The following is a 27,375-nucleotide window of genomic DNA, read 5'->3' as shown; positions in this document are numbered from 1 at the left end:
CTTCAGCCTGCTACAGTAAAGGATCTGAGCTGCTTCGCCATTCCAGAGCGACTGAGCTCTCCGGCCTCCTCCCCGCCGCCTCTGGGATCCCTCCGAATCCATCGCACAGGCCCGGAACCCCGACTCACCCCTGTCCCCGCCCCCTCGCTCTCCCAGCAGCGTGCAGATTGTTTCAGTGAAGTGTGCATATCAGCACGTAGGCTGGAAACAACATGATGGAGCAGAGTTTCTTTGAAATGGGCTAAGGACCCTTCTTAAAGGCCAGTCCCGGGCTGCTAACCCTGCACGAGCTCCTTGTTGAGAAATCTGTCTTTCGTCGAGGCCATCCGCCTTTAAATCAGGTGCGTCAAACTCGGACTGGGGTGTCCCAGGCTCATGGGATTAATTCATGAACGAGACCGGCAGTGCCCCCTAGTGGCTCAGCGTGAAGGGGGTTGACCTCTGTGATCCCATCCAGGGGTCACCAGCTCTGCTCCTAGAGTACTCCGTTAACCCGATTGTTTTCTTAATGAGATTTTTCTTAATGAAGCTGTTTTACAGTCGATCACACAAGACATTTCAATACAGGTACAGTTGCCAGCAAGCGACCTCAGTGCCCGGTGAGAAGTGTTATAGTCACACAGCTAATTAAGGAATTAATTAGACCAACTACGTATTTGAGAACAGGGGAACAAAGATCAGAAGACACCAGGCACCCCACGATCTGAGTCCGAGACCCCCAGTGCTACATCAGGAGTTCTTGGTTTTCGTTCCAGCCCTGCAGTGACTCGATAACGGGATTAATTGGAACTATGCAGCTGGTCTCAGCTCTTAAACCTTGAATACTGTCCTCAAACTGTAGCACGTCACAAATACAATCTTTCGAGTAGAACAAATAGCATGCACATATTCCAATCTAGCAACTCGTTAGTTCAATTAAGGCCTCAGTTAAGTCATTAAGCTGGGCTGGGGTGAATTTCAGAAGATGTCAGGCCCTGCAGGCAGCGAGCTTGTCAGACTCTGCTTGCAACACTGTGCCACCTCTTCTCCAAGGGCACTCCTGAAATACCGCTCTAGGGCTCAAATCCAGGCCCTCCTCGCGTTCAGAAATGCATGTGGACATACAGTACGACAGACAAGCTCTTCCAGGGGAGTCCAGGCTGACAATACCTTTGAACACTGTCCAGAGTTGTGTGTTTTTAAGAAAGGCGGACCAGTTTTTTTCTGTAAACACTTCTGGGGTCAAATTCCATCACCAGTTCCAGGGTCAAACTCGGCCCATTTAGAGCATCGTTAAGGTAATCGCGCTGGGGATAGGATCCTGCTGGGGATGGTGTTTCCCTTTCTGTCCCCGGATACTAGGAGGGAAGACAGCAGGAAAGGGGAGGGGAGGGCGCCTCTGTCCGGGTGCGCTCCGAGCGGAGGGAGTACTGGGCCAGAGCAGAACACACCCTCATCAGCCACACCACTTCCCCGGCCGCCGGCACCCTCCTGCTGCCCCAGCTTCCGCGGGGGGGGGGGGTGTTTCAGTTTCCTTTCATCTGCGCAGCTCTTTCTCGCCAACCCCCGTTCGGCACTACTTTACACAATGGATGGCAGGAGTGTGGAGCAAGATTCCCAGCCACGTCACTGAAGCCAATACCCTGGGATTCTCCGGAGGGACAGCCGGATGAGATGCGAGACGCCAACAGACCAGCAAAGCAAACCCGTGCCCTCCTCCTGTTGGTGGCCTCACACGTTTGTAGTCAGATTTTAACTCTGCGGCAGACGAGCAAACAAGGAAACTGAGACGTAGGCAGATCAGGCTGCTGTGCTGCGGGACCCTCACCCGCTATTCCAGTTATTTCCCAGTTCGGGAGCAGACTGGCCGCAGGTCCTCCGGGCAGGACAGATGCTGACCGATAGCCCGGGGCGGCCAGATGGGGGGGGGGGGGGGGGCCCAAGTGGCCAGTGCACCTCTGCTCTCTGCTCTCTGACCTCTGACCCCTGCCCCCCCGCTCGGCCTGTGACCTTCCGGGCCCCCGCGGCCCGTCTCCGGGACGCGCGTGGCCAGGACAGCGACTGCAGTCCCACATCCCCGAGCGCGCAGGTCTCTTTCAGAGCAGGTAACCAGCAGCTCCAGCAGGCCGAGACCGGGCCAGACCAGTCCTCAAGTCAGGAAGTTTGGTCTCCTGTGTCCGTCGGAGACCTGCGTGATCATGGGGCCCGGAGACGTGGCTGGCCAGCGCAGAACAGTGCAAACTGCCACTTTAATCAGCTGTAAACATAGGCGGAGTGCGGAGAACATCCGTTCTCCATTTGAATAAAAATTAACTTAAAAAGAGTTTAAAAAAAAAAACAAGAAAACGAGAGATTTCTTCACTTTCAGTACGACAGGACTGACGATTCTACACATCACACAGCTAAAGACACCTCGTTTGTAAAGGATCAGTGTCATTCTGCTGTACTTCCCATCTCTCACTGTGTCTCCTTTCCTGTTGTGTGTGTTTATTACCGAGGGAGTCTCTGTGATCTCCTCTCACTGTGTCTCCTGTCCTGTTGTGTTTATTAATGAGGGATTCTCTGTGATCTCCTCTCTCTGTGTCTCCTGTCCTGTTGTGTGTGTTTATTACCGAGGGATTCTCTGTGATCTCCTCTCTCTCACTGTGTCTCCTGCCCTGTTGTGTGTGTTTATTACTGAGGGATTCTCTGTGATCTCCTCTCACTGTGTCTCCTGTCCTGTTGTGTTTATTAATGAGGGATTCTCTGTGATCTCCTCTCTCACTGTGTCTCCTGTCCTGTTGTGTGTGTTTATTACCGAGGGATTCTCTGTGATCTCCTCTCTCTCACTGTGTCTCCTGCCCTGTTGTGTGTGTTTATTACTGAGGGATTCTCTGTGATCTCCTCTCTCACTGTGTCTCCTGTCCTGTTGTGTGTGTTTATTACTGAGGGATTCTCTGTGATCTCCTCTCTCACTGTGTCTCCTGTCCTGTTGTGTGTGTTTATTACTGAGGGATTCTCTGTGATCTCCTCTCTCACTGTGTCTCCTGTCCTGTTGTGTGTGTTTATTACCGAGGGATTCTCTGTGATCATCTCTCTCACTGTGTCTCCTGTCCTGTTGTGTGTGTTTATTACCGAGGGATTCTCTGTGATCTCCTCTCTCACTGCGTCTCCCGCCCAGTTGTGTGTGTTTATTACTGAGGGATTCTCTGTGATCTCCTCTCTGTGTCTCCTGTCCTGTTGAATGTGCTTATCACCAAGAGGCTCTGTGTTCTCCTCTTTCATTGTCTCCTGTCCTGTTGTGTGCTTATTACTGAGATACTCTCTGTGCTCCCCTCTCTCTGAGCGTCTCCTGTCCCATGTGTTTATCACTGATACACGGCGTTACCTCCTCTGTCTCTAACTGTACCTCCTTTCCTGCAGCGACTGATGCACTTGCTATTATATACAGGATGGGAGGCCCAGTGAGAGAAGGTAATGGGTTCTTGGGGGGGGGGCAGAATTACAGAACACTAAACTACTAAACCACATACACTATTTCTATTATAAATATATTCTCATGTGCTGCACTGCATTATTATTAAAGTTTGCTTGCGGGTGTTGGGCTCGGACAGCCTGCCGAGCAGGAAGAGCCGCCCGTCTTCGGTGTTAATGCAGGGCGGGGCGGGGAGGGGTCCAGCAACGGGTTGGCTATTTATAAGCGCGGGCGCCGATCCGTCGGCTCCGCGCGCGCCCCGCGGCCGGAAGAAGAGCGGGAAACGTGAAACCCCCCCGCTGGGCTCCGCCAGATGTGCGCGCCCGCCGCCCCCCAGGTGGTTTGTGGGAAGCCGTGTGCTCGCCCAGGCCCCGGCGGGAAGGGAAACGCGCGGGAGCGGGATCGCGGCCCCTCCGTCTCCGCCCGCGGCTGCTCCGGCTTCCAGGCCATTAGGTCCCGCCGCCCCATCTGTCCCCACCTTCCACCTGCTCCCGGTTTCCGAGACTGGAATACTGTGGCAGAGAGAGACGGCCGTCCTGGGAGTCCTCCTGTCGTGAGAGAGAGACAGCTCAGCTGTCCTGTACAACAGCACTTGCCCACGTGCACTGACTGAAAATGGACAATCACCTCTTTCGGAATGTCTTCTTATCGCAATAATAGTGAACATTTGTTACGAGTGTTTACTAATTGTGAGAATGTTTTCTATTGTGAAATGCTGTTTTGGAAATAAAGTTTATTTTGAGAGAAAAGAAAAACAGCACAGACACCAGGGGAGACAGTACTGCATCTGTGGGACAGTGTGCGTCTCACACCTCTCTCTGTGACAGTGTGCGTCTCACACCTCTCTCTGTGACAGTGTGCGTCTCACACCTCTCTCTGTGACAGTGTGCGTCTCACACCTCTCTCTGTGACAGTGTGCGTCTCACACCTCTCTCTGTGACAGTGTGCGTCTCACACCTCTCTCTGTGACAAGTGTGCGTCTCACACCTCTCTCTGTGACAAGTGTGCGTCTCACACCTCTCTCTGTGACAGTGTGCGTCTCACACCTCTCTCTGTGACAGTGTGCGTCTCGCCTCTCTCTCTGTGACAGTGTGCGTCTCGCCTCTCTCTCTGTGACAGTGTGCGTCTCGCCTCTCTCTCTGTGACAGTGTGCGTCTCGCCTCTCTCTCTGTGACAGTGTGCGTCTCGCCTCTCTCTCTCTGTGACAGTGTGCGTCTCACCTCTCTCTCTGTGACAGTGTGCGTCTCACACCTCTCTCTCTGTGACAGTGTGCGTCTCGCCTCTCTCTCTCTGTGACAGTGTGCGTCTCACCTCTCTCTCTGTGAGTGTGCGTCTCACACCTCTCTCTGTGACAGTGTGCGTCTCGCCTCTCTCTCTGTGACAGCGTGCGTCCCGCCTCTCTCTGTGACAGCGTGCGTCTCGCCTCTCTCTCTGTGACAGCGTGCGTCTCACACCTCTCTCTCTGTGACAGCGTGCGTCTCACACCTCTCTCTCTGTGACAGCGTGCGTCTCGCCTCTCTCTCTCTGTGACAGCGTGCGTCTCGCCTCTCTCTCTCTGTGACAGCGTGCGTCTCGCCTCTCTCTGTGACAGCGTGCGTCTCGCCTCTCTCTCTCTGTGACAGCGTGCGTCTCGCCTCTCTCTCTCTGTGACAGCGTGCGTCTCGCACCTCTCTCTCTGTGACAGCGTGCGTCTCGCACCTCTCTCTGTGTGACAGCGTGCGTCTCGCACCTCTCTCTCTCTGTGACAGCGTGCGTCTCGCACCTCTCTCTCTCTGTGACAGTGTGCGTCTCGCACCTCTCTCTCTGTGACAGTGTGCGTCTCGCACCTCTCTCTCTGTGACAGTGTGCGTCTCGCACCTCTCTCTGTGACAGTGTGCGTCTCGCACCTCTCTCTCTGTGACAGTGTGCGTCTCGCACCTCTCTCTCTGTGACAGTGTGCGTCTCGCACCTCTCTCTCTGTGACAGTGTGCGTCTCGCCTCTCTCTCTGTGACAGTGTGCGTCTCGCCTCTCTCTCTGTGACAGTGTGCGTCTCGCCTCTCTCTCTCTGTGACAGTGTGCGTCTCACCTCTCTCTCTGTGACAGTGTGCGTCTCACACCTCTCTCTCTGTGACAGTGTGCGTCTCGCCTCTCTCTCTGTAACAGTGTGCGTCTCACCTCTCTCTCTGTGACAGTGTGCGTCTCACACCTCTCTCTCTGTGACAGTGTGCGTCTCGCCTCTCTCTCTCTGTGACAGTGTGCGTCTCACCTCTCTCTGTGACAGTGTGCGTCTCGCCTCTCTCTGTGACAGTGTGCGTCTCACACCTCTCTCTCTGTGACAGTGTGCGTCTCGCACCTCTCTCTGTGACAGTGTGCGTCTCGCCTCTCTCTCTGTGACAGTGTGCGTCTCGCCTCTCTCTCTGTGACAGTGTGCGTCTCGCCTCTCTCTCTGTGACAGTGTGCGTCTCGCCTCTCTCTCTCTGTGACAGTGTGCGTCTCGCCTCTCTCTCTCTGTGACAGTGTGCGTCTCGCCTCTCTCTTTCTGTGACAGTGTGCGTCTCGCCTCTCTCTCTGTGACAGTGTGCGTCTCACACCTCTCTCTCCGTGACAGTGTGCGTCTCGCCTCTCTCTCCGTGACAGTGTGCGTCTCACCTCTCTCTCTGTGACAGTGTGCGTCTCACACCTCTCTCTCTGTGACAGTGTGCGTCTCACCTCTCTCTCTGTGACAGTGTGCGTCTCACCTCTCTCTCTGTGACAGTGTGCATCTCACACCTCTCTCTGTGACAGTGTGCGTCTCACCTCACTCTCTGTGACAGTGTGCGTCTCACACCTCTCTCTGTGACAGTGTGCGTCTCACACCTCTCTGTGACAGCGTGCGTCTCGCCTCTCTCTCTCTGTGACAGCGTGCGTCTCACACCTCTCTCTGTGACAGCGTGCGTCTCACACCTCTCTCTTTGTGACAGCGTGCGTCTCACACCTCTCTCTGTGACAGTGTGCGTCTCACACCTCTCTCTGTGACAGTGTGCGTCTCACACCTCTCTCTGTGACAGCGTGCGTCTCACACCTCTCTCTGTGACAGCGTGCGTCTCACACCTCGCTCTCTGTGACAGCGTGCGTCTCTCACCTCTTTCTCTCTGTGACAGTGTGCGTCTCGCCTCTCTCTCTGTGACAGCGTGCGTCTCACACCTCTCTCTGTGACAGCGTGCGTCTCACACCTCTCTCTTTGTGACAGCGTGCGTCTCACACCTCTCTCTGTGACAGTGTGCGTCTCACACCTCTCTCTGTGACAGTGTGCGTCTCACACCTCTCTCTGTGACAGTGTGCGTCTCACACCTCTCTCTGTGACAGTGTGCGTCTCACACCTCTCTCTGTGACAGCGTGCGTCTCACACCTCTCTCTGTGACAGCGTGCGTCTCACACCTCGCTCTCTGTGACAGCGTGCGTCTCACACCTCGCTCTCTGTGACAGCGTGCGTCTCTCACCTCTCTCTCTGTGACAGCGTGCGTCTCACACTTCTCTCTCTGTGACAGAGTGCGTCTCACACCTCTCTCTCTGTGACAGCGTGCGTCTCGCCTCTCTCTCTGTGACAGCGTGCGTCTCGCCTCTCTCTCTGTGACAGCGTGCGTCTCGCCTCTCTCTCTGTGACAGCGTGCGTCTCGCCTCTCTCTCTGTGACAGCGTGCGTCTCGCCTCTCTCTCTGTGACAGTGTGCGTCTCACACCTCTCTCTCTGTGACAGTGTGCGTCTCGCCTCTCTCTCTGTGACAGTGTGCGTCTCGCCTCTCTCTCTCCGAGACAGTGTGCGTCTCGCCTCTCTCTCTCCGAGACAGTGTGCGTCTCGCCTCTCTCTCTCCGTGACAGTGTGCGTCTCACACCTCTCTCTCTATGACAGTGTGCGTCTCGCCTCTCTCTCTGTGACAGTGTGCGTCTCGCCTCTCTCTCTGTGACAGTGTGCGTCTCGCCTCTCTCTCTGTGACAGTGTGCGTCTCGCCTCTCTCTCTGTGACAGTGTGCGTCTCGCCTCTCTCTCTGTGACAGTGTGCGTCTCACCTCTCTCTCTGTGACAGTGTGCGTCTCACACCTCTCTCTCTGTGACAGTGTGCGTCTCACCTCTCTCTCTGTTACAGTGTCTCTCTCTCTTCAGAAATAGGTGTCCTTGGGTTCGGCTGCCCCGTTCTCCTCCGCCTGCCCGTCTGCCCCCGTCTCCCCAGCGGTGGCGGCCGCTGCCCCCCCGTTCTCCTTCTTCTTTCCACCTCCGCTCTTCTTCCTCTCCTTCTCCGCCTTCTCCTTCTCCTTCTTCTGCCTCTCCCGCTCCGCCTTCTCCACCTTCTCCCGCTCCTTCCGCTCCTTGGCGCGCTGCTTCTCCTCCTCTTTCTCCCGCTTCTTGTCCTCCCTGCTCTTCTTCTTCTTCTTGCCCTCCTCGGCCCCTCCTCCTCCTCCCGGGGCCTCGCCCAGGGCCCCTGTGACTGGGAGGGGGGTGTTGTTGGCTGTGGGGGAAGGCAAGGTGGGCACCACAGCCTCCGAGACGACTTTGGGGCTGGGGGGCGGGTTGTGGGCGAGCCTGAGGGCAGCAGGGGGCAGCTGCGAGAGCGAGGACGCGTCGCCCCGAGTGCGCCGGAAGGTGGGCAGGCTGAGGAGGCTGGCGGAGGAGCGCAGCGGCCCCGCGGGCGGGGGCAGGGAGGCGTGGGAGCTCCGCAGGCGCTGCTCCTGGATGGCGCGCGTGCCGTGGAGCCGGCGGCAGGGCTGGTGCTGCAGCTCCCCTCGCGTCTCCCGCCAGCGCTTCACCTGCACCTTGCTCTCGCGCTCGATTAGGGCCTCCGTCACTGGGAGGGAGATCACCTGGGGAGCAGGGACGGGGGTTAGTGTGGCCAGACTGACCCCGAGGTAGAGAGGAGTCGCAGCACTGGACACTGAGCACAGAGCTCAGTGAGCAAGACAGGCCTAATCAACAGAGCACAGAGCACACACACTGAAAGACAGGCCAAATCAACAGAGCATAGAGTGTACATCCAGCAAGACAGACCCAATCAACAGAGTAAAGAGTGCATGCACTGAATGACAGGTCGAATCAACAGAGCATAGAGTGTACATTCAGCAAGACAGGCCCAATCAACAGAGCACAGAGCGCACACACTGAACGACAGGCCCAATCAACGGAGCATAGAGTGTACATCCAACAAGACAGGCCCAATCAACAGAGTACAGGGCGCACGCACCAAAAAACATGCCTAATCAACAGAGCACAGAGCCCACACACCGAACAATAGGCCGATTCAACATAGCACAGAGTGCACACCCAGCAAGACGGGCCAAATCAACAGAGCACAGAGCGCATGCACCGAATGACAGGCCCAATCAACAGAGTACAGAGCGCATGCAATGAAAGGGGAGTCTAATCAAAAAAGCACAGAGTGCACACCCAGCAAGACAGGCCTAATCAACAGAGTACAGAGCAAGGCACCAAAAGACATGCCTAATCAACAGATCACAGAGTGCAAGAGGCACTGCAGTTGCCATATAATACAATACAGGATGTACAGACCTCGTGCACTAGTGCTTCCTCCTTCACGTTGTCCGGGGGGATGTTCCTTAGCCGCTCCATGGTCTCATACATCCCCTGACACTCGCGCAGCTGCTGCACAGAGCCCAACATCTGGCGCAGGAGCACCAGCCCCACACGAAATATAATCTTTACTCCTACAGGGAGAGAGAGACAGAAAGGGAGTTAATACAGACATAAGGAGAGAAAAACAGAGGGGTTGATATTGACTCCTACAGAATACAGGGATAAGATCATCCTCATGTTCTCCTCACCCTCTAATTCCATTCTGTCAGAGTCTACTCTCCAGACACACTCCCCTTCTCTTGCACATTCCTGTGTCCCTACCTTCGCAGAAGAACATGTCCCAGACCCGGAGAACGCAGGCCCAGGGCAGGGTGCGGGAGTACACACACATGAACCACTCTGTCATGTACAGGATGGGGTCGATCTTGAACTTCTTCAGGTGTCTGTAGGCCATGGGGCAAACCCTCCGCAGAAGAGAGAAGAAGATCTCTCCATCCAGCTGAATCGCCTCCTGCACAAGAGGGAGGGGTTCATACAGACACACTGACTGACTGGACACTCCAGTACATTAACACTGCACTGTGAGAGAGGGGTTCATACAGGCACACTGACTGACTGGACACTCCAGTACATTAACACTGCACTGAGAGAGAGGGGTTCATACAGACACACTGACTGACTGGACACTCCAGTACATTAACACTGCACTGAGAGAGAGGGGCTCATACAGACACACTGACTGGACACTCCAGTACATTAACACTGCACTGAGAGAGAGGGGTTCATACAGACACAAACAGGCAGAGAGGAGGAGGAACTGTCACTTGAAAAACTAAAAAAAAACTAAAGAATTTCAACAGGAAAAACTGAGGATCCAAAGAGATTCTGTTAAGATTTCTGCCTGACCTAAACAATATTGGTTTATTGTTCATTTTCTGAGTTTGTCTGTCTACAGTGGGAGCTTGTGTCACATCCCCTCATCGACCAGCAGGTGGAGCAGGGACTCACCAGGCCTGCACTGTAGTAGCCAGGTAGGTACTTCTCACAAATCTGAACCAGGCACCAGAAAGCTTGCTGAGAGAAAGGAGACAAGCACCTCGTTAGGTACTGCACACACAGTTCCTCGTTAGGGTCTGCAGTACTACACTCCACACACACAGCTCGTCGTTAGGGTCTGCAGTACTACACTCCACACACACAGCTCCTCGTGAGGGTCTAGAGTACTACACTCCACACACACAGCTCCTCGTCAGGGTCTAGAGTACTACACTCCACACACACAGCTCCTCGTGAGGGTCTAGAGTACTACACTCCACACACACAGCTCCTCGTGAGGGTCTAGAGTACTACACTCCACACACACAGCTCCTCGTGAGGGTCTAGAGTAATACACTCCACACACACAGCTCCTCGTGAGGGTCTAGAGTACTACACTCCACACACACAGCTCTTCGTGAGGGTCTAGAGTACTACACTCCACACACACAGCTCCTCGTCAGGGTCTAGAGTACTACACTCCACACACACAGCTCCTCGTGAGGGTCTAGAGTACTACACTCAACACACACAGCTCCTCGTGAGGGTCTAGAGTACTACACTCCACACACACAGCTCCTCGTGAGGGTCTGCAGTACTACACTCCACACACACAGCTCCTCGTCAGGGTCTAGAGTACTACACTCCACACACACAGCTCCTCGTTAGGGTCTAGAGTACTACACTCCACACACACAGCTCCTCATCAGGGTCTAGAGTACTACACTCCACACACACAGCTCCTCGTGAGGGTCTGCAGTACTACACTCCACACACACAGCTCCTCGTGAGGGTCTGCAGTACTACACTCCACACACACAGCTCCTCGTGAGGGTCTAGAGTACTACACTCCACACACACAGCTCCTCGTGAGGGTCTAGAGTACTACACTCCACACACACAGCTCCTCGTCAGGGTCTAGAGTACTACACTCCACACACACAGCTCCTCATCAGGGTCTAGAGTACTACACTCCACACACACACCTCCTCGTGAGGGTCTGCAGTACTACACTCCACACACACAGCTCCTCGTGAGGGTCTGCAGTACTACACTCCACACACACAGCTCCTCGTGAGGGTCTAGAGTACTACACTCCACACACACAGCTCCTAGTGAGGGTCTAGAGTACTACACTCCACACACACAGCTCTTCGTGAGGGTCTAGAGTACTACACTCCACACACACAGCTCCTCGTCAGGGTCTAGAGTACTACACTCCACACACACAGCTCCTCGTGAGGGTCTAGAGTACTACACTCAACACACACAGCTCCTCGTGAGGGTCTAGAGTACTACACTCCACACACACAGCTCCTCGTGAGGGTCTGCAGTACTACACTCCACACACACAGCTCCTCGTGAGGGTCTAGAGTACTACACTCCACACACACAGCTCCTCGTGAGGGTCTAGAGTACTACACTCCACACACACAGCTCCTAGTGAGGGTCTAGAGTACTACACTCCACACACACAGCTCCTCGTCAGGGTCTAGAGTACTACACTCCACACACACAGCTCCTCGTCAGGGTCTAGAGTACTACACTCCACACACACAGCTCCTCATCAGGGTCTAGAGTACTACACTCCACACACACAGCTCCTCGTGAGGGTCTGCAGTACTACACTCCACACACACAGCTCCTCGTGAGGGTCTAGAGTACTACACTCCACACACACACAGCTCCTCGTGAGGGTCTGCAGTACTACACTCCACACACACAGCTCCTCGTGAGGTTCTAGAGTACTACACTCCACACACACAGCTCCTCGTGAGGGTCTAGAGTACTACACTCCACACACACAGCTCCTCGTGAGGGTCTAGAGTACTACACTCCACACACACAGCTCCTAGTGAGGGTCTAGAGTACTACACTCCACACACACACACGCACAGCTCCTCGTGAGGGTCTAGAGTACTACACTCCACACACACAGCTCCTCGTGAGGGTCTAGAGTACTACACTCCACACACACAGCTCTTCGTGAGGGTCTGCAGTACTACACTCCCCACACACACACACAGCTCCTCATGAGGATCTGCAGTACTACACTCCACACACACACAGCTCCTCGTCAGGGTCTAGAGTACTACACTCCACACACACAGCTCCTCGTCAGGGTCTGCAGTACTAGAGAAAGCCACACTGCGTGCCTCGCTTGTGCCCCCCAGCTCTCAGGCCCTCTCACCTCGGCTGGCATGTGCATGAGCAGCACTGCGGCCACAGGGGCCTGTGCCTGGCAGTAGCCCTCCTCGGGCCGGTACACCGTGTAGGCCTTCAGGATACGATACAGGTCCTGCTGCCTGAGACGCAGAGAGACGGGTTAGTACACTGGACACTGCTGTGTGTGCGCGGGGACAGTGGGGCAGTGTGTCACAAGGTCTCAGTGTATGTGTGCGTGTGGGGACAGTGTCTCAATGTGTGTGCGTGCGTGCGGGGACAGTGTCTCACAGTGTCTCAGTGTGTATGCGCGGGGACAATGTCTCGCAGTGTCTCAGTGTGTGTGTGTGTGCGAGGGGACAATGTCTCGCAGTGTCTCAGTGTGTATGTGTGTGCGCGGGGACAATGTCTCGCAGTGTCTCAGTGTGTATGTGTGTGCGCGGGGACAATGTCTCGCAGTGTCTCAGTGTGTATGTGTGTGCGCGGGGACAATGTCTCGCAGTGTCTCAGTGTGTATGTGTGTGCGCGGGGACAATGTCTCGCAGTGTCTCAGTGTGTGTGTGTGTGTGCGTGGGGACAATGTCTCGCAGTGTCTCGGTGTGTGGGTGTGCGCGGGGACAATGTCTCGCAGTGTTTCAGTGTATGTGTGCGCGGGGACAATGTCTCGCAGTGTTTCAGTGTGTGTGTGTGGTGACAATGTCTCGCAGTGTCTCAGTGTGTGTGTGTGCGCGGGGACAATGTCTCGCAGTGTCTCAGTGTGTGGGTGTGCGCGGGGACAATGTCTCGCAGTGTCTCAGTGTGTGGGTGTGCGTGGGGATAATGTCTCGCAGTGTCTCAGTGTGTGTGTGTGTGCGCGGGGACAATGTCTCACAGCATCTCAGTGTGTGTGTGTGCGCGGGGACAATGTCTCGCAGTGTCTCAGTGTGTGTGTGTGTGTGCGCGGGGACAATGTCTCGCAGTGTCTCAGTGTGTGTGTGTGTGCGCGGGGACAATGTCTCACAGCATCTCAGTGTGTGTGTGTGCGCGGGGACAATGTCTCGCAGTGTCTCAGTGTGTGGGTGTGCGCGGGGACAATGTCTCGCAGTGTCTCAGTGTGTGTGTGTGTGCGCGGGGACAATGTCTCGCAGTGTCTCAGTGTGTGTGTGTGTGCGCGGGGACAATGTCTCGCAGTGTCTCAGTGTGTGTGTGTGTGTCTGCGAGCGCAGGGACAGTGTCTCAGTGTGTGTGCGGGGGACAGTCTCTCACCCGTGTCCACCCCGTGCGGCGAACATCTCGTGGAAGGGGAACTGGCGGTGCAGGTCCTTCTCTATGATGTCCAGCCACTTCGGGTCCCCGGGCTCCCTCTCCAGGGCCTGGGGCAGACAGAGGGACACAGGCCGCCGCGTGTCAGTCAGCTTTGCCCTGCCCGGGCCAATCACGAGACGGGGGAAATCTTGACAGCTTGATCCCCTCCCCCTGGGCCTGTCCCTCACACCGCCTCCAATCCCACAGTGCCTGGATCCCAACCCCCTTGTACCCCCCACCCACCCCCAGTGTGACACACGCACTGGGCTCAGGCCTGCACCCTCCGCGCCGCCCCGGCCAGAGCGCACTCCGACGGGCAGGGATCACGGGAGGCAGAGAGGATTATGGGATTAACCCTCAGAGCGGGGGCTCAGTCTGGAAGAGCAGATGAGGGAGGGGGATTAGGGCTGGGAACCCCAGGGGAGAGGCGAGAGGAGGACACACCACCCCTTGCCTGCCCGTCGTGGTCTCCTCATCTGTCTATAATCTGTCTCGTCTGTGCGGTTTCCCTTTCTGCCCGTCGCCTCAGGCTTCTGCTGATTCTGGTAGAGTAACCGTCTTCTCTCAGCCTGTCCAGACTTCTCCTGTCTACTAGCCAGTCCGCCCGGCTCTCACCTCAAACTTCCCGGGGTTCTGGTCCATCACTTCTTTGCTGTTGGACAGGAACTGCCAAGCCTTTGCCCGCAGAGAGGAGGGGATCCCCTTCCTGCAGCGTAGCTTCACCTGCGCCCAAAAAAAAACATGGTGAGACGCCCCAGAACACGTTCACAGAGCAAGACGCACAAGTCTGGAAACATACTCACTGGGACAACTCATCATCAGTGAAAGAGAGATGATGCCTAGCACACACAGTCCTAAAGAGCAGCCCTGAAACACTCACAATTAAACCCCAAAGCAGACACAGCTGGAATAGTCACGCTGAAAATAGGGCTGTAGGATCCCAGCAGGAATAGTCACGTTGAGAATACGGCTGCAGGAAACCAGCTGGAACAGTCACGCTGAGAATAGGGCTGTAGGAACCCAGCCAGAATAGTCACAGTGAGAACAGTGGTGAAGGAACAAAGACACAGCTGGAATGGTCACACTGAGAATAGGGCTGTAGGATCCCAGCTGGAATAGTCACGTTGAGAATAGTGCTGCAGGAAACCAGCTGGAATAGTCACGCTGAGAATAGGGCTGTAGGATTCCAGCTGGAATAGTCACGCTGAGAATAGGGCTGTAGGATCAAGGCTGGAATAGCCACACTGAGAATAGGGCTGTAGGATCCCAGCTGGAATAGCCACACTGAGAACAGTGGTGAAGGAACAAAGACACAGCTGGAATAGTCACGTTGAGAATAGGGCTGTAGGATCCCAGCTGGAATAGTCACGCTGAGAATAGTCCTGTAGGAAATCAGGTGGAATAGTCATGTTGAGAATAGTCCTGTAGGAAATCAGGTGGAATAGTCACGTTGAGAATAGTGCTGCAGGAAATCAGCTGGAATAGTCACGCTGAAAATAGGGCTGTAGGATTAAAAATAGTCCTGGTAGAAAAACTTTGGTCAAATCCAAACTAACAACAATCACACAGACACACAGAAACAGATTCACAGAATGACACCTGTACCTTCTGGAAGCGCCGGGAGACCCACTTGTCCCAGTTATTGAACATGTCCAACCACTTCATCTCCCTCTGCCGAGCCACCTCCACTCTCATCTCCCGCTCACTGGGACACACAGAGAGAGGGGTTAATACAGACACACTGACTGGACACTCCAGTACATTAACACTGCACTGAGAGAGAGGGGTTCATACAGACACACTGACTGGACACTCCAGTACATTAACACTGCACTGAGAGAGAGGGGTTCATACAGACACACTGACTGACTGGACACTCCAGTACATTAACACTGCACTGAGAGAGAGGGGTTCATACAGACACACTGACTGACTGGACACTCCAGTACATTAACACTGCACTGAGAGAGAGGGGTTCATACAGACACACTGACTGACTGGACACTCCAGTACATTAACACTGCACTGAGAGAGAGGGGTTCATACAGACACACTGACTGACTGGACACTCCAGTACAGTAACACTGCACTGAGGGAGAGGGGTTCATACAGACACACTGACTGACTGGACACTCCAGTACATTAACACTGCACTGAGAGAGAGGGGTTCATACAGACACACTGACTGACTGGACACTCCAGTACATTAACACTGCACTGAGAGAGAGGGGTTAATACAGACACACTGACTGACTGGACACCCCAGTACATTAACACTGCACTGAGAGAGAGGGGTTCATACAGACACACTGACTGGACACTCCAGTACATTAGCACTGCACTGAGAGAGAGGGGTTCATACAGACACACTGACTGGACACTCCAGTACATTAGCACTGCACTGAGAGAGAGGGGTTCATACAGACACACTGACTGGCTACTCCAGTACATTAACACTGCACTGAGAGAGAGGGGTTCATACAGACACACTGACTGACTGGACACTCCAGTACATTAACACTGCACTGAGAGAGAGGGGTTCATACAGACACACTGACTGACTGGACACCCCAGTACATTAACACTGCACTGAGAGAGAGGGGTTCATACAGACACACTGACTGGACACTCCAGTACATTAACACTGCACTGAGAGAGAGGGGTTCATACAGACACACTGACTGGACACTCCAGTACATTAACACTGCACTGAGAGAGAGGGGTTCATACAGACACACTGACTGACTGGACACTCCAGTACATTAACACTGCACTGAGAGAGAGGGGTTCATACAGACACACTGACTGACTGGACACTCCAGTACATTAACACTGCACTGAGAGAGAGGGGTTCATACAGACACACTGACTGGACACTCCAGTACATTAACACTGCACTGAGAGAGAGGGGTTCATACAGACACACTGACTGACTGGACACTCCAGTACATTAACACTGCACTGAGAGAGAGGGGTTCATACAGACACACTGACTGACTGGACACTCCAGTACAGTAACACTGCACTGAGGGAGAGGGGTTCATACAGACACACTGACTGACTGGACACTCCAGTACATTAACACTGCACTGAGAGAGAGGGGTTCATACAGACACACTGACTGACTGGACACTCCAGTACATTAACACTGCACTGAGAGAGAGGGGTTAATACAGACACACTGACTGACTGGACACTCCAGTACATTAACACTGCACTGAGAGAGAGGGGTTCATACAGACACACTGACTGACTGGACACCCCAGTACATTAACACTGCACTGAGAGAGAGGGGATCATACAGACACACTGACTGGACACTCCAGTACATTAGCACTGCACTGAGAGAGAGGGGTTCATACAGACACACTGACTGGACACTCCAGTACATTAACACTGCACTGAGAGAGAGGGGTTCATACAGACACACTGACTGACTGGACACTCCAGTACATTAACACTGCACTGAGAGAGAGGGGTTAATACAGACACACTGACTGGACACTACAGTACATTAATACTGCAATGAGGGAGACATTTAATTTAGTCACCCTTTGGTGTAGCATAACACTGTACTGCATTTAGGTATTCTTTCAACTACAATGATGGTAGTTTCCAGTCAGTAAGATAAGATCATAAATTACAGCTGCAATTAAAACCACAGCAGTCCTCATCAACTGCAATACTGTGTGAAATCAGAGACCTCTGATCCTAATTTAGAAAAAGGGAGTGATAGCGATCATTGTGAGTAAGATGCATTTTCGGAAGCACACATTGAATCACAACTGGGAGGAAAGGAGGTATGTAATCTTTATGCATACAGGTACAGGAAGTCCTTAAACACTGACACAGCCAGTGGACTCTTACTGTCCACTGACACAGCCCAGTCACAGAGCTCTGGAGTCCTCCAGTCCACTGACACAGCCCAGTCACAGAGCTCTAGACTCCTCCAGTCCACTGACACAGCCCAGTCACAGAGCTCTAGACTCCTCCTGTCCAGTGACACAGCCCAGTCACAGAGCTCTAGACTCCTCCTGTCCAGTGACACAGCCCAGTCACAGAGCTCTAGACTCTTACTGTCCACTGACACAGCCCAGTCACAGAGCTCTAGACTCCTCCAGTCCACTGACACAGCCCAGTCACGGGGCTCTAGACTCTTACTCTCCACTGACACAGCCCAGTCACAGAGCTCTAGACTCCTCCAGTCCACTGACATAGCCCAGTCACAGAGCTCTAGACTCCTCCAGTCCACTGACACAGCCCAGTCACAGAGCTCTAGACTCCTCCAGTCCACTGACACAGCCCAGCCACAGAGCTCTGGACTCCTCCAGTCCACTGACACAGCCCAGTCACAGAGCTCTGGACTCCTCCTGTCCACTTACACAGCCCAGTCACGGGGGTCTAGACTCTTACTGTCCACTGACACAGCCCAGTCACAGAGCTCTAGACTCTTACTGTCCACTGACACAGCCCAGTCACGGGGCTCTAGACTCTTACTGTCCACTGATACAGCCCAATCACAGGGACTCTAGACTCCTCCAGTCCACTGACACAGCCCAGTCACGGAGCTCTAGACTCCTCTAGTCCACTGACACAGCCCAGTCACAGAGCTCTAGACTCCTCCAGTCCACTGACACAGCCCAGTCACGGGGCTCTAGACTCTTACTGTCCACTGACACAGCCCAGTCACAGAGCTCTAGACTCCTCCAGTCCACTGACACAGCCCAGTCACAGAGCTCTAGACTCCTCCAGTCCACTGACACAGCCTAGTCACAGAGCTCTAGACTCCTCCAGTCCACTGACACAGCCCAGTCACAGAGCTCTAGACTCTTACTGTCCACTGACACAGCCCAGTCACAGAGCTCTAGACTCCTCCAGTCCACTGACACAGCCCAGTCACAGAGCTCTAGACTCCTCCAGTCCACTGACACAGCCCAGTCACAGAGCTCTAGACTCCTCCAGTCCACTGACACAGCCCAGTCACAGAGCTCTAGACTCCTCTAGTCCACTGACACAGCCCAGTCACAGAGCTCTAGACTCCTCTAGTCCACTGACACAGCCCAGTCACAGAGCTCTAGACTCCTCCAGTCTACTGACACAGCCCAGTCACGGGGCTCTAGACTCCTCCAGTCCGCTGACACAGCCCAGTCACAGAGCTCTAGACTCTTACTGTCCACTGACACAGCCCAGTCACAGAGCTCTAGACTCCTCCAGTCCACTGACACAGCCCAGTCACGGGGCTCTAGACTCCTCCAGTCCACTGACACAGCCCAGTCACAGAGCTCTAGACTCCTCCAGTCTACTGACACAGCCTGGTCACAGAGCTCTAGACTCCTCCAGTCCACTGACACAGCCCAGTCACAGAGCTCTAGACTCCTCCAGTCTACTGACACAGCCCAGTCACAGAGCTCTAGACTCCTCCAGTCCACTGACACAGCCCAGTCACAGAGCTCTAGACTCCTCCAGTCCACTGACACAGCCCAGTCACAGAGCTCTAGACTCCTCCAGTCTACTGACACAGCCCAGTCACAGAGCTCTAGACTCCTCCAGTCCACTGACAGCCCAGTCACGGGGCTCTAGACTCCCCCAGTCCACTGACACAGCCCAGTCACAGAGCTCTAGACTCCTCCAGTCCACTGACACAGCCCAGTCACAGAGCTCTAGACTCCTCCAGTCCACTGACAAGCCCAGTCACAGAGCTCTAGACTCCTCCAGTCCACTGACACAGCCCAGTCACAGAGCTCTAGACTCCTCCAGTCCACTGACACAGCCCAGTCACGGGGCTCTAGACTCCTCCAGTCCACTGACACAGCCCAGTCACAGAGCTCTAGACTCCTCCAGTCCACTGACACAGCCCAGTCACAGAGCTCTAGACTCCTCCAGTCCACTGACACAGCCCAGTCACAGAGCTCTAGACTCCTCCAGTCCACTGACACAGCCCAGTCACAGAGCTCTAGACTCCTCCTGTCCGCTGACACAGCCCAGTCACAGAGCTCTAGACTCCTCCTGTCCGCTGACACAGCCCAGTCACGGGGCTCTAGACTCCCCCAGTCCACTGACACAGCCCAGTCACAGAGCTCTAGACTCCTCCAGTCCACTGACACAGCCCAGTCACAGAGCTCTGGACTCTTACTGTCCACTGACACAGCCCAGTCACGGGGCTCTAGACTCTTACTCTGTACAGTAGTGACCCCAGTGTCAGGGTGCAGTGACCCCAGTGTCGGGGACTCACCTGTTCTCGCTATACTGCGATCCCCCCAGGAACCCGTACTTGTCCGTGCGGCGGAAGGTCATGCCGTTGATCTCCGAGTCGGAGCCAAGCGAGCTGGCGTCGTCGCCCAGGCCGGCCAGGGACTCCAGCGTGCCGGACATCAGGCTGGCCGACTCCAGGTAGCTGAGCGTGTCGGGGGCGGGGGGCCCGCGGCGCACCCCGGGGAGCAGCGAGACCGAGCCCGACAGCTGGGGCGGCTCCTGGACCAGGGGGATCGCTGGGGACTGCGGTCCCGGAGGGGGCTCCGCACCTTCCTGCTGGGGTGTTTGTGCACTTTTCTCGAGGTCCGTCTGGCCCTGCCCCGGGGGGGGAGGTGCCCCCGTACCCCCGTCCGAGTTCTGCCAAGGCTGCGGGGAAGGGGAAGTGTGTGGTTCCACTGGGGTTTGGGGGTCCACCCCCGGTGCATGGAGGCGGCTTCTGTCCGCCCCCTCGTCCCGCCCGCCGTGCGGACGAGGCTCAGCTCCCACGCCGTGGGGGGACGGGCTTACTGGCGGGTCGGCAGGTCTGGACCCGAGGTTGGCTGCCCCCCTGTCTGGTCCCGAACTTCCATCGGCGTACCCCACCTGGTCCCTCAGGCCGTGCCCTGTTGGGGACCCCGCTCCGGGCTTCGCGGGGGGCAAGGGGACGGCCGGCTTTGCCCTGGCTGGCGATACAACCCTGACCAAGCCCCCCGGCCTGCTGCCTGGGCCCATCACAGCGGGGTCGGTGTACAGGGCCGATTTGGGTACGGGGGATTTGCTGGCGTCATTGGGGACCCCTGGTCGGTGCTGTGGGTCAGGGGGGGTCTGCGCTGGGGTGTTGCGGGGGTCCCCTAGGCCCTGGGGTGAATGCGTGAGTGCTGAAATTTCGGCCATATCCGCAGAATCCTGAGAGAGAAACAAACGAAAAGACAAGAGTGAAAACTGAGCAAAATCTGTCCGCTTTAATCTGCCTTTGACTGACTCACTGACCCCACAATCAGGGGAGATCTGTCCTCGACTGACCCCCACAATCAGGGGAGATCTGTACTTGACTGACCCCCCACAATCAGGGGAGATCTGTCCTTGACTGACCCCCCACAATCAGGGGAGATCTGTCCTTGACTGACCCCACAATCAGGGGAGATCTGTCCTTGACTGACCCCCACAATCAGGGGAGATCTGTCCTTGACTGACCCCCCCACAATCAGGGGAGATCTGTACTTGACTGACCCCCCACAATCAGGGGAGATCTGTCCTTGACCGACCCCCCACAATCAGGGGAGATCTGTCCTTGACTGACCCCCCCACAATCAGGGGAGATCTGTACTTGACTGACCCCCCACAATCAGGGGAGATCTGTCCTTGACTGACCCCCCCACAATCAGGGGAGATCCGTCCTTGACTGACCCCCCACAATCAGGGGAGATCTGTCCTTGACTGACCCCCCCACAATCAGGGGAGATCTGTCCTTGACTGACCCCCCCACAATCAGGGGAGATCCGTCCTTGACTGACCCCCACAATCAGGGGAGATCTGTCCTTGACTGACCCCCACAATCAGGGGAGATCTGTCCTTGACTGACCCCCACAATCAGGGGAGATCTGTCCTTGACCGACCCCACAATCAGTGGAGATCTGTCCTCGACTGACCCCCCACAATCAGGGGAGATCTGTCCTTGACTGACCCCCACAATCAGGGGAGATCTGTCCTTGACTGACCCCCCCACAATCAGGGGAGATCTGTACTTGACCGACCCCCCACAATCAGGGGAGATCTGTACTTGACCGACCCCCCACAATCAGGGGAGATCTGTACTTGACCGACCCCCCACAATCGGGGGAGATCTGTCCTTGACCGACCCCACAATCAGGGGAGATCTGTCCTTGACCGACCCCACAATCGGGGGAGATCTGTCCTTGACCGACCCCACAATCAGGGGAGATCTGTCCTTGACCGACCCCACAATCAGGGGAGATCTGTCCTTGACCGATCCCCCACAATCAGGGGAGATCTGTCCTTGACTGACCCCCCACAATCAGGGGAGATCTGTCCTTGACCAACTGACCATTGCCTAGAAAAGACATGGCATCGGAAGTCATCCCCTTAACAGCACAAGCACCTTGATCGTAGCCAGAACGCAGAATTAACAACATCAGCCTTCATTAGCATCTGCAATGGCGAATGCACAGAGAAAATGCAGCAGCCAGTGACAGGTGACCAGTTCCCGGGAACACTGGGACACTGTGGACCAGCAGCCCCTGCTCTGATCTCATTAACACCAGCCAGCCGTGGGCGGGCGGGGCATGAGCTCAGGGGGCGGGTCTCAGTCTGAGTCTTTGATTCAGTGTTCATGCCTGTGCCCAGTGATGGACTAGACCCATCCAGGTTGCATCCTGCCTTGTGCCCGTTGTTGGCCAGGTCCTTTACCAGATAAAGGGGTTAGAATAGGGCTGAATAGAAGGTAGGTGTCAAGAACAGAAGTAATCACATTTCAGAGAAGACGACAACCACTTTAAACGTTAACCGAACGTCTCTCTCAGCATGCAGAGTATGTACGAGCTGGGAAACCCTTGCAGTGCAGGAAAGAGATACAGCACAGTGTGCTCTCTTTATTGCGCACTAACCTGCACAATGACCTGCTGCTGCTAATTATGGCCCAGCGTAAACAGAAATAGACCTCAGAACGTGATGGGTGGACAGAGGACAGGTCCCACGACTGGCGTGGACGGTCTCAGCCGTGCTGCAGCGGCTCTAAGCACTTCTCTAGGTTATAAATATAGCCCTGCTGAGGAGAAGACTTCCTGTCTGGGAGTGAGTCAGAGTAGCACTCACAGCTTGTGAGCAGTCCTTACAGGACCGAGACCCCACACTACAGCCCTGGACACGGGACCGAGACCCCACACTACAGTCCAGGACACAGGATGAGACCCCACACTACAGCCCTGGACACAGGATGAGACCCCACACTACAGCCCTGGACACAGGACCGAGACCCCACACTACAGCCCTGGACACAGGACCGAGACCCCACACTACAGCCCTGGACACAGGATGAGACCCCACACTACAGCCCTGGACACAGGACCGAGACCCCACAGTACAGCCCTAGACACAGGACCGAGACCCCACAGTACAGCCCTGGACACAGGACCGAGACCCCACAGTACAGCCCTGGACACAGGACCGAGACCCCACAGTACAGCCCAGGACGCAGGATGAGACCCCACACTACAGCCCTGGACACAGGACCGAGACCCCACACTACAGCCCTGGACACAGGACCGAGACCCCACACTACAGCCCTGGACACAGGACCGAGACCCCACACTACAGCCCTGGACACAGGACCGAGACCCCACACTACAGCCCTGGACACAGGATGAGACCCCACACTACAGCCCTGGACACAGGACCGAGACCCCACACTACAGTCCAGGACGCAGGACCGAGACCCCACACTACAGTCCTGGACACAGGACCGAGACCCCACAGTACAGCCCTGGACACAGGATGAGACCCCACAGTACAGCCCTGGACACAGGATGAGACCCCACACTACAGTCCAGGACGCAGGATGAGACCCCACACTACAGCCCTGGACGCAGGATGAGACCCCACACTACAGCCCTGGACACAGGACCGAGACCCCACAGTACAGTCCAGGACACAGGATGAGACCCCACACTACAGTCCTGGACACAGGACCGAGACCCCACAGTACAGCCCTGGACACAGGATGAGACCCCACACTACAGCCCTGGACACAGGATGAGACCCCACACTACAGCCCTGGACACAGGATGAGACCCCACACTACAGCCCTGGAGACAGGACCGAGACCCCACAGTACAGCCCTGGACACAGGATGAGACCCCACACTACAGCCCTGGACACAGGATGAGACCCCACACTACAGCCCTGGACACAGGACCGAGACCCCACACTACAGCCCTGGACGCAGGATAAGACCCCACACTACAGCCCTGGACACAGGACCGAGACCCCACACTACAGCCCTGGACGCAGGATGAGACCCCACACTACAGCCCTGGACACAGGATGAGACCCCACACTACAGCCCTGGACACAGGACCGAGACCCCACAGTACAGCCCTGGACACAGGACCGAGACCCCACACTACAGCCCTGGACGCAGGATGAGACCCCACACTACAGCCCTGGACGCAGGATGAGACCCCACACTACAGCCCTGGACGCAGGATGAGACCCCACAGTACAGCCCTGGACACAGGATGAGACCCCACACTACAGTCCTGGACACAGGATGAGACCCCACACTACAGCCCTGGACACAGGATGAGACCCCACACTACAGCCCTGGACACAGGATGAGACCCCACACTACAGCCCTGGACACGGGACCGAGACCCCACACTACAGTCCAGGACACAGGATGAGACCCCACACTACAGCCCTGGACACAGGATGAGACCCCACACTACAGCCCTGGACACAGGACCGAGACCCCACACTACAGCCCTGGACACAGGATGAGACCCCACACTACAGCCCTGGACACAGGACCGAGACCCCACAGTACAGCCCTAGACACAGGACCGAGACCCCACAGTACAGCCCTGGACACAGGACCGAGACCCCACAGTACAGCCCTGGACACAGGATGAGACCCCACACTACAGTCCAGGACGCAGGATGAGACCCCACACTACAGCCCTGGACACAGGACCGAGACCCCACACTACAGCCCTGGACACAGGACCGAGACCCCACACTACAGCCCTGGACACAGGACCGAGACCCCACACTACAGCCCTGGACACAGGACCGAGACCCCACACTACAGCCCTGGACACAGGATGAGACCCCACACTACAGCCCTGGACACAGGACCGAGACCCCACACTACAGTCCAGGACGCAGGACCGAGACCCCACACTACAGTCCTGGACACAGGACCGAGACCCCACAGTACAGCCCTGGACACAGGATGAGACCCCACAGTACAGCCCTGGACACAGGATGAGACCCCACACTACAGTCCAGGACGCAGGATGAGACCCCACACTACAGCCCTGGACGCAGGATGAGACCCCACACTACAGCCCTGGACACAGGACCGAGACCCCACAGTACAGTCCAGGACACAGGATGAGACCCCACACTACAGTCCTGGACACAGGACCGAGACCCCACAGTACAGCCCTGGACACAGGATGAGACCCCACACTACAGCCCTGGACACAGGATGAGACCCCACACTACAGCCCTGGACACAGGATGAGACCCCACACTACAGCCCTGGAGACAGGACCGAGACCCCACAGTACAGCCCTGGACACAGGATGAGACCCCACACTACAGCCCTGGACACAGGATGAGACCCCACACTACAGCCCTGGACACAGGACCGAGACCCCACACTACAGCCCTGGACGCAGGATAAGACCCCACACTACAGCCCTGGACACAGGACCGAGACCCCACACTACAGCCCTGGACGCAGGATGAGACCCCACACTACAGCCCTGGACACAGGATGAGACCCCACACTACAGCCCTGGACACAGGACCGAGACCCCACAGTACAGCCCTGGACACAGGACCGAGACCCCACACTACAGCCCTGGACGCAGGATGAGACCCCACACTACAGCCCTGGACGCAGGATGAGACCCCACACTACAGTCCTGGACACAGGACCGAGACCCCACAGTACAGCCCTGGACACAGGATGAGACCCCACACTACAGTCCTGGACACAGGATGAGACCCCACACTACAGCCCTGGACACAGGATGAGACCCCACACTACAGCCCTGGACACAGGATGAGACCCCACACTACAGCCCTGGACACAGGACCGAGACTCCACACTACAGCCCTGGACACAGGACCGAGACTCCACACTACAGCCCTGGACACAGGACTGAGACCCCACACTACAGTCCTGGACACAGGATGAGACCCCACACTACAGTCCAGGACACAGTCCTGATGTAAAACAAACTGCCCCTTGGTTATAATAAAGACAGTCTCCCTCTCTTCCTCTTGTCCCCAGTTTCTCCAAGTATGTACACTCATCTCTGCCCAGCTAGAGATCAGGGCTTCACCATGCAGCACCTCTGCACAGGAAAGCCTGGCGATTCGCTCCGGGCTCCAGGCTCCAGGCTCCAGCAGAAGGAACTCGACAGGTTGTAATCTTAGCGACTCAGTCTCACCAGCGATGACTGCAGGCCAACACAGAGCCACATGGTCAGGCCACACCTTGACAGTCCAGTGTGCTGAGCTGCTGTCCTGGGCTACAGTGGGACTGTGGAGGTCAGATTCACTACAGGTGCTCTTGGTTCAGACTGAGCAACCCCTCCAGGACAGGACTGGACAGCCCTGCTGCAGACACACTGACTGACCCCTCCAGGACCAGGACTGGACAGCCCTGCTGCAGAAACACTCACTGACCCCTCCAGGACCAGGACTGGACAGCCCTGCTGCAGACACACTGACTGACCCCTCCAGGACCAGGACTGGACAGCCCTGCTGCAGAAACACTCACTGACCCCTCCAGGACCAGGACTGGACAGCCCTGCTTCAGACACACTGACTGACCTTCAAGGACAAGGACTGGACAGCCCTGTTGCAGACACACTGACCCCTCCAGGACCAGGACTGGACAGCCCTACTGACAAACTGACTGACCCCTCCAGGACCAGGACTGGACAGCCCTGCTGCAGACACACTGACTGACTCCTCCAGGACCAGGACTGGATATCGCGGATGCGGACACACTGGCCGGCCCTGGAGGTCTCTCTTGGCCCGTGATGACAGAGAAATACGCATCACCGCTGTACAACCCAGCAGAGAGAACTGAGAGAACTGCACATCCCGATAAACTACAGCTCGGCAACGCCGCCTCGGTGCAGCAGTTCCCCGCGTCGTTCCGCTACCCGGCCCCGCTATCCGCTCGGGGCGGAGACGAAGCTCAGCTACTCCTGCACGGCGCCCTGGCGGAGGTTTCAGATCCGTCCCCCCGCCTGGCCTCGCAAGCTTCGTCGACACAACTTCCCAATTCAAAAACATGCAGCATCACCGCAGAGTTACACCTCCGGCCCCCCTCCCCGCTGGGCCCGGGCCTCAGCCCCGGCCTTGCCCAGCCGCGCTCGCCCCCGCCACTCACCCACAGCCGGGATCGCCGGCAGGTTGCGTCCGCCGCCGCCGCCGCCGGCCGGGGGGTCCGTCACCTCGGCCAGCCCCCTCCCGCCTCCACCACAGCGCCCGTTACCGGACCCCTCCCGTCGGGAGCGACTGGACGAACTGCGGAAAGCGGAGACCGTGCCGTCGGCTACCTCGTCCTCAGACCTGGCGGAACTCCAGCTCCCGTCCCGCCTCCATCTTTTCAGCCGGGCCGCTCCCTTTCCCGTGAGAAAAGGACGTTTTTGTTCGGGAATTGATGCGAGCGGAGTGCAAGCGCTGCTTGTCAAACCACAAGCCTGTCTCTCTCTCTCTCCCCTGTCAGCCCGACACCGTCCGCATTTCCTCACTGACAGCGGCGTGCGCGCCCCCGACACGCCGGCCCCAGGCTTGCAGACCGGGAGCCAAAAGGGCCGGCCGAAGAGCGTGCGCGAGCCCGCGTGTGCGTGCGAGCGAGCGAGCAAGGGAGCGAGCAGGCGGCCTCGCGTCGCGCGGCGCGCGGCCTTAATCACCGGCGATCGT

General features: G+C 56.3%; 2 protein-coding genes across 2 annotated transcripts in view; one reads left to right on the top strand and one right to left on the bottom strand.

The window, feature by feature from the left end:
* LOC102689789 (butyrophilin subfamily 1 member A1-like) overlaps window positions 1-27,375 on the top strand; it is a 402,034-nt gene that overhangs the window by 9,963 nt on the left and 364,696 nt on the right. The gene's annotated exons all lie outside the window — the stretch shown is intronic.
* On the bottom strand, window positions 87-27,105 carry tbc1d10b (TBC1 domain family, member 10b). The gene is made up of 11 exons (XM_069188048.1): window positions 26,840-27,105; window positions 19,688-20,592; window positions 15,061-15,160; window positions 14,071-14,178; window positions 13,417-13,523; window positions 12,200-12,314; window positions 9,982-10,047; window positions 9,295-9,484; window positions 8,950-9,104; window positions 7,518-8,246; window positions 87-3,981 (listed from the first exon to the last, which is right to left on the bottom strand). The coding sequence occupies exons 2-10, from the start codon at window positions 20,578-20,580 to the stop codon at window positions 7,548-7,550; spliced, it is 2,433 nt and encodes an 810-aa protein (XP_069044149.1). The 5' UTR covers window positions 20,581-20,592; window positions 26,840-27,105; the 3' UTR covers window positions 87-3,981; window positions 7,518-7,547.

Source organism: Lepisosteus oculatus, chromosome 4, assembly GCF_040954835.1.
Source record: "Lepisosteus oculatus isolate fLepOcu1 chromosome 4, fLepOcu1.hap2, whole genome shotgun sequence".
Taxonomy (NCBI): domain Eukaryota; kingdom Metazoa; phylum Chordata; class Actinopteri; order Semionotiformes; family Lepisosteidae; genus Lepisosteus; species Lepisosteus oculatus.
The sequence above is the reverse complement of the archived record's forward strand: the minus strand, read 5'-3'. Positions and strand labels throughout refer to the sequence as shown.

What these genes read in the sequence shown, in the direction of transcription:
- tbc1d10b (XM_069188048.1), bottom strand. Translation starts at nt 20,580, where the DNA reads ATGGCCGAAATTTCAGCACTCACGCATTCACCCCAGGGCCTAGGGGAC. An exon ending in AGAACCCCGGGAAGTTTGAG is followed by an intron (nt 13,524 to 14,070) that starts GTGAGAGCCGGG and finishes TGTCTGCCCCAG; the next exon opens with GCCCTGGAGAGGGAGCCCGG. An exon ending in AGGAAGCACTAGTGCACGAG is followed by an intron (nt 8,247 to 8,949) that starts GTCTGTACATCC and finishes CCTGCTCCCCAG; the next exon opens with GTGATCTCCCTCCCAGTGAC.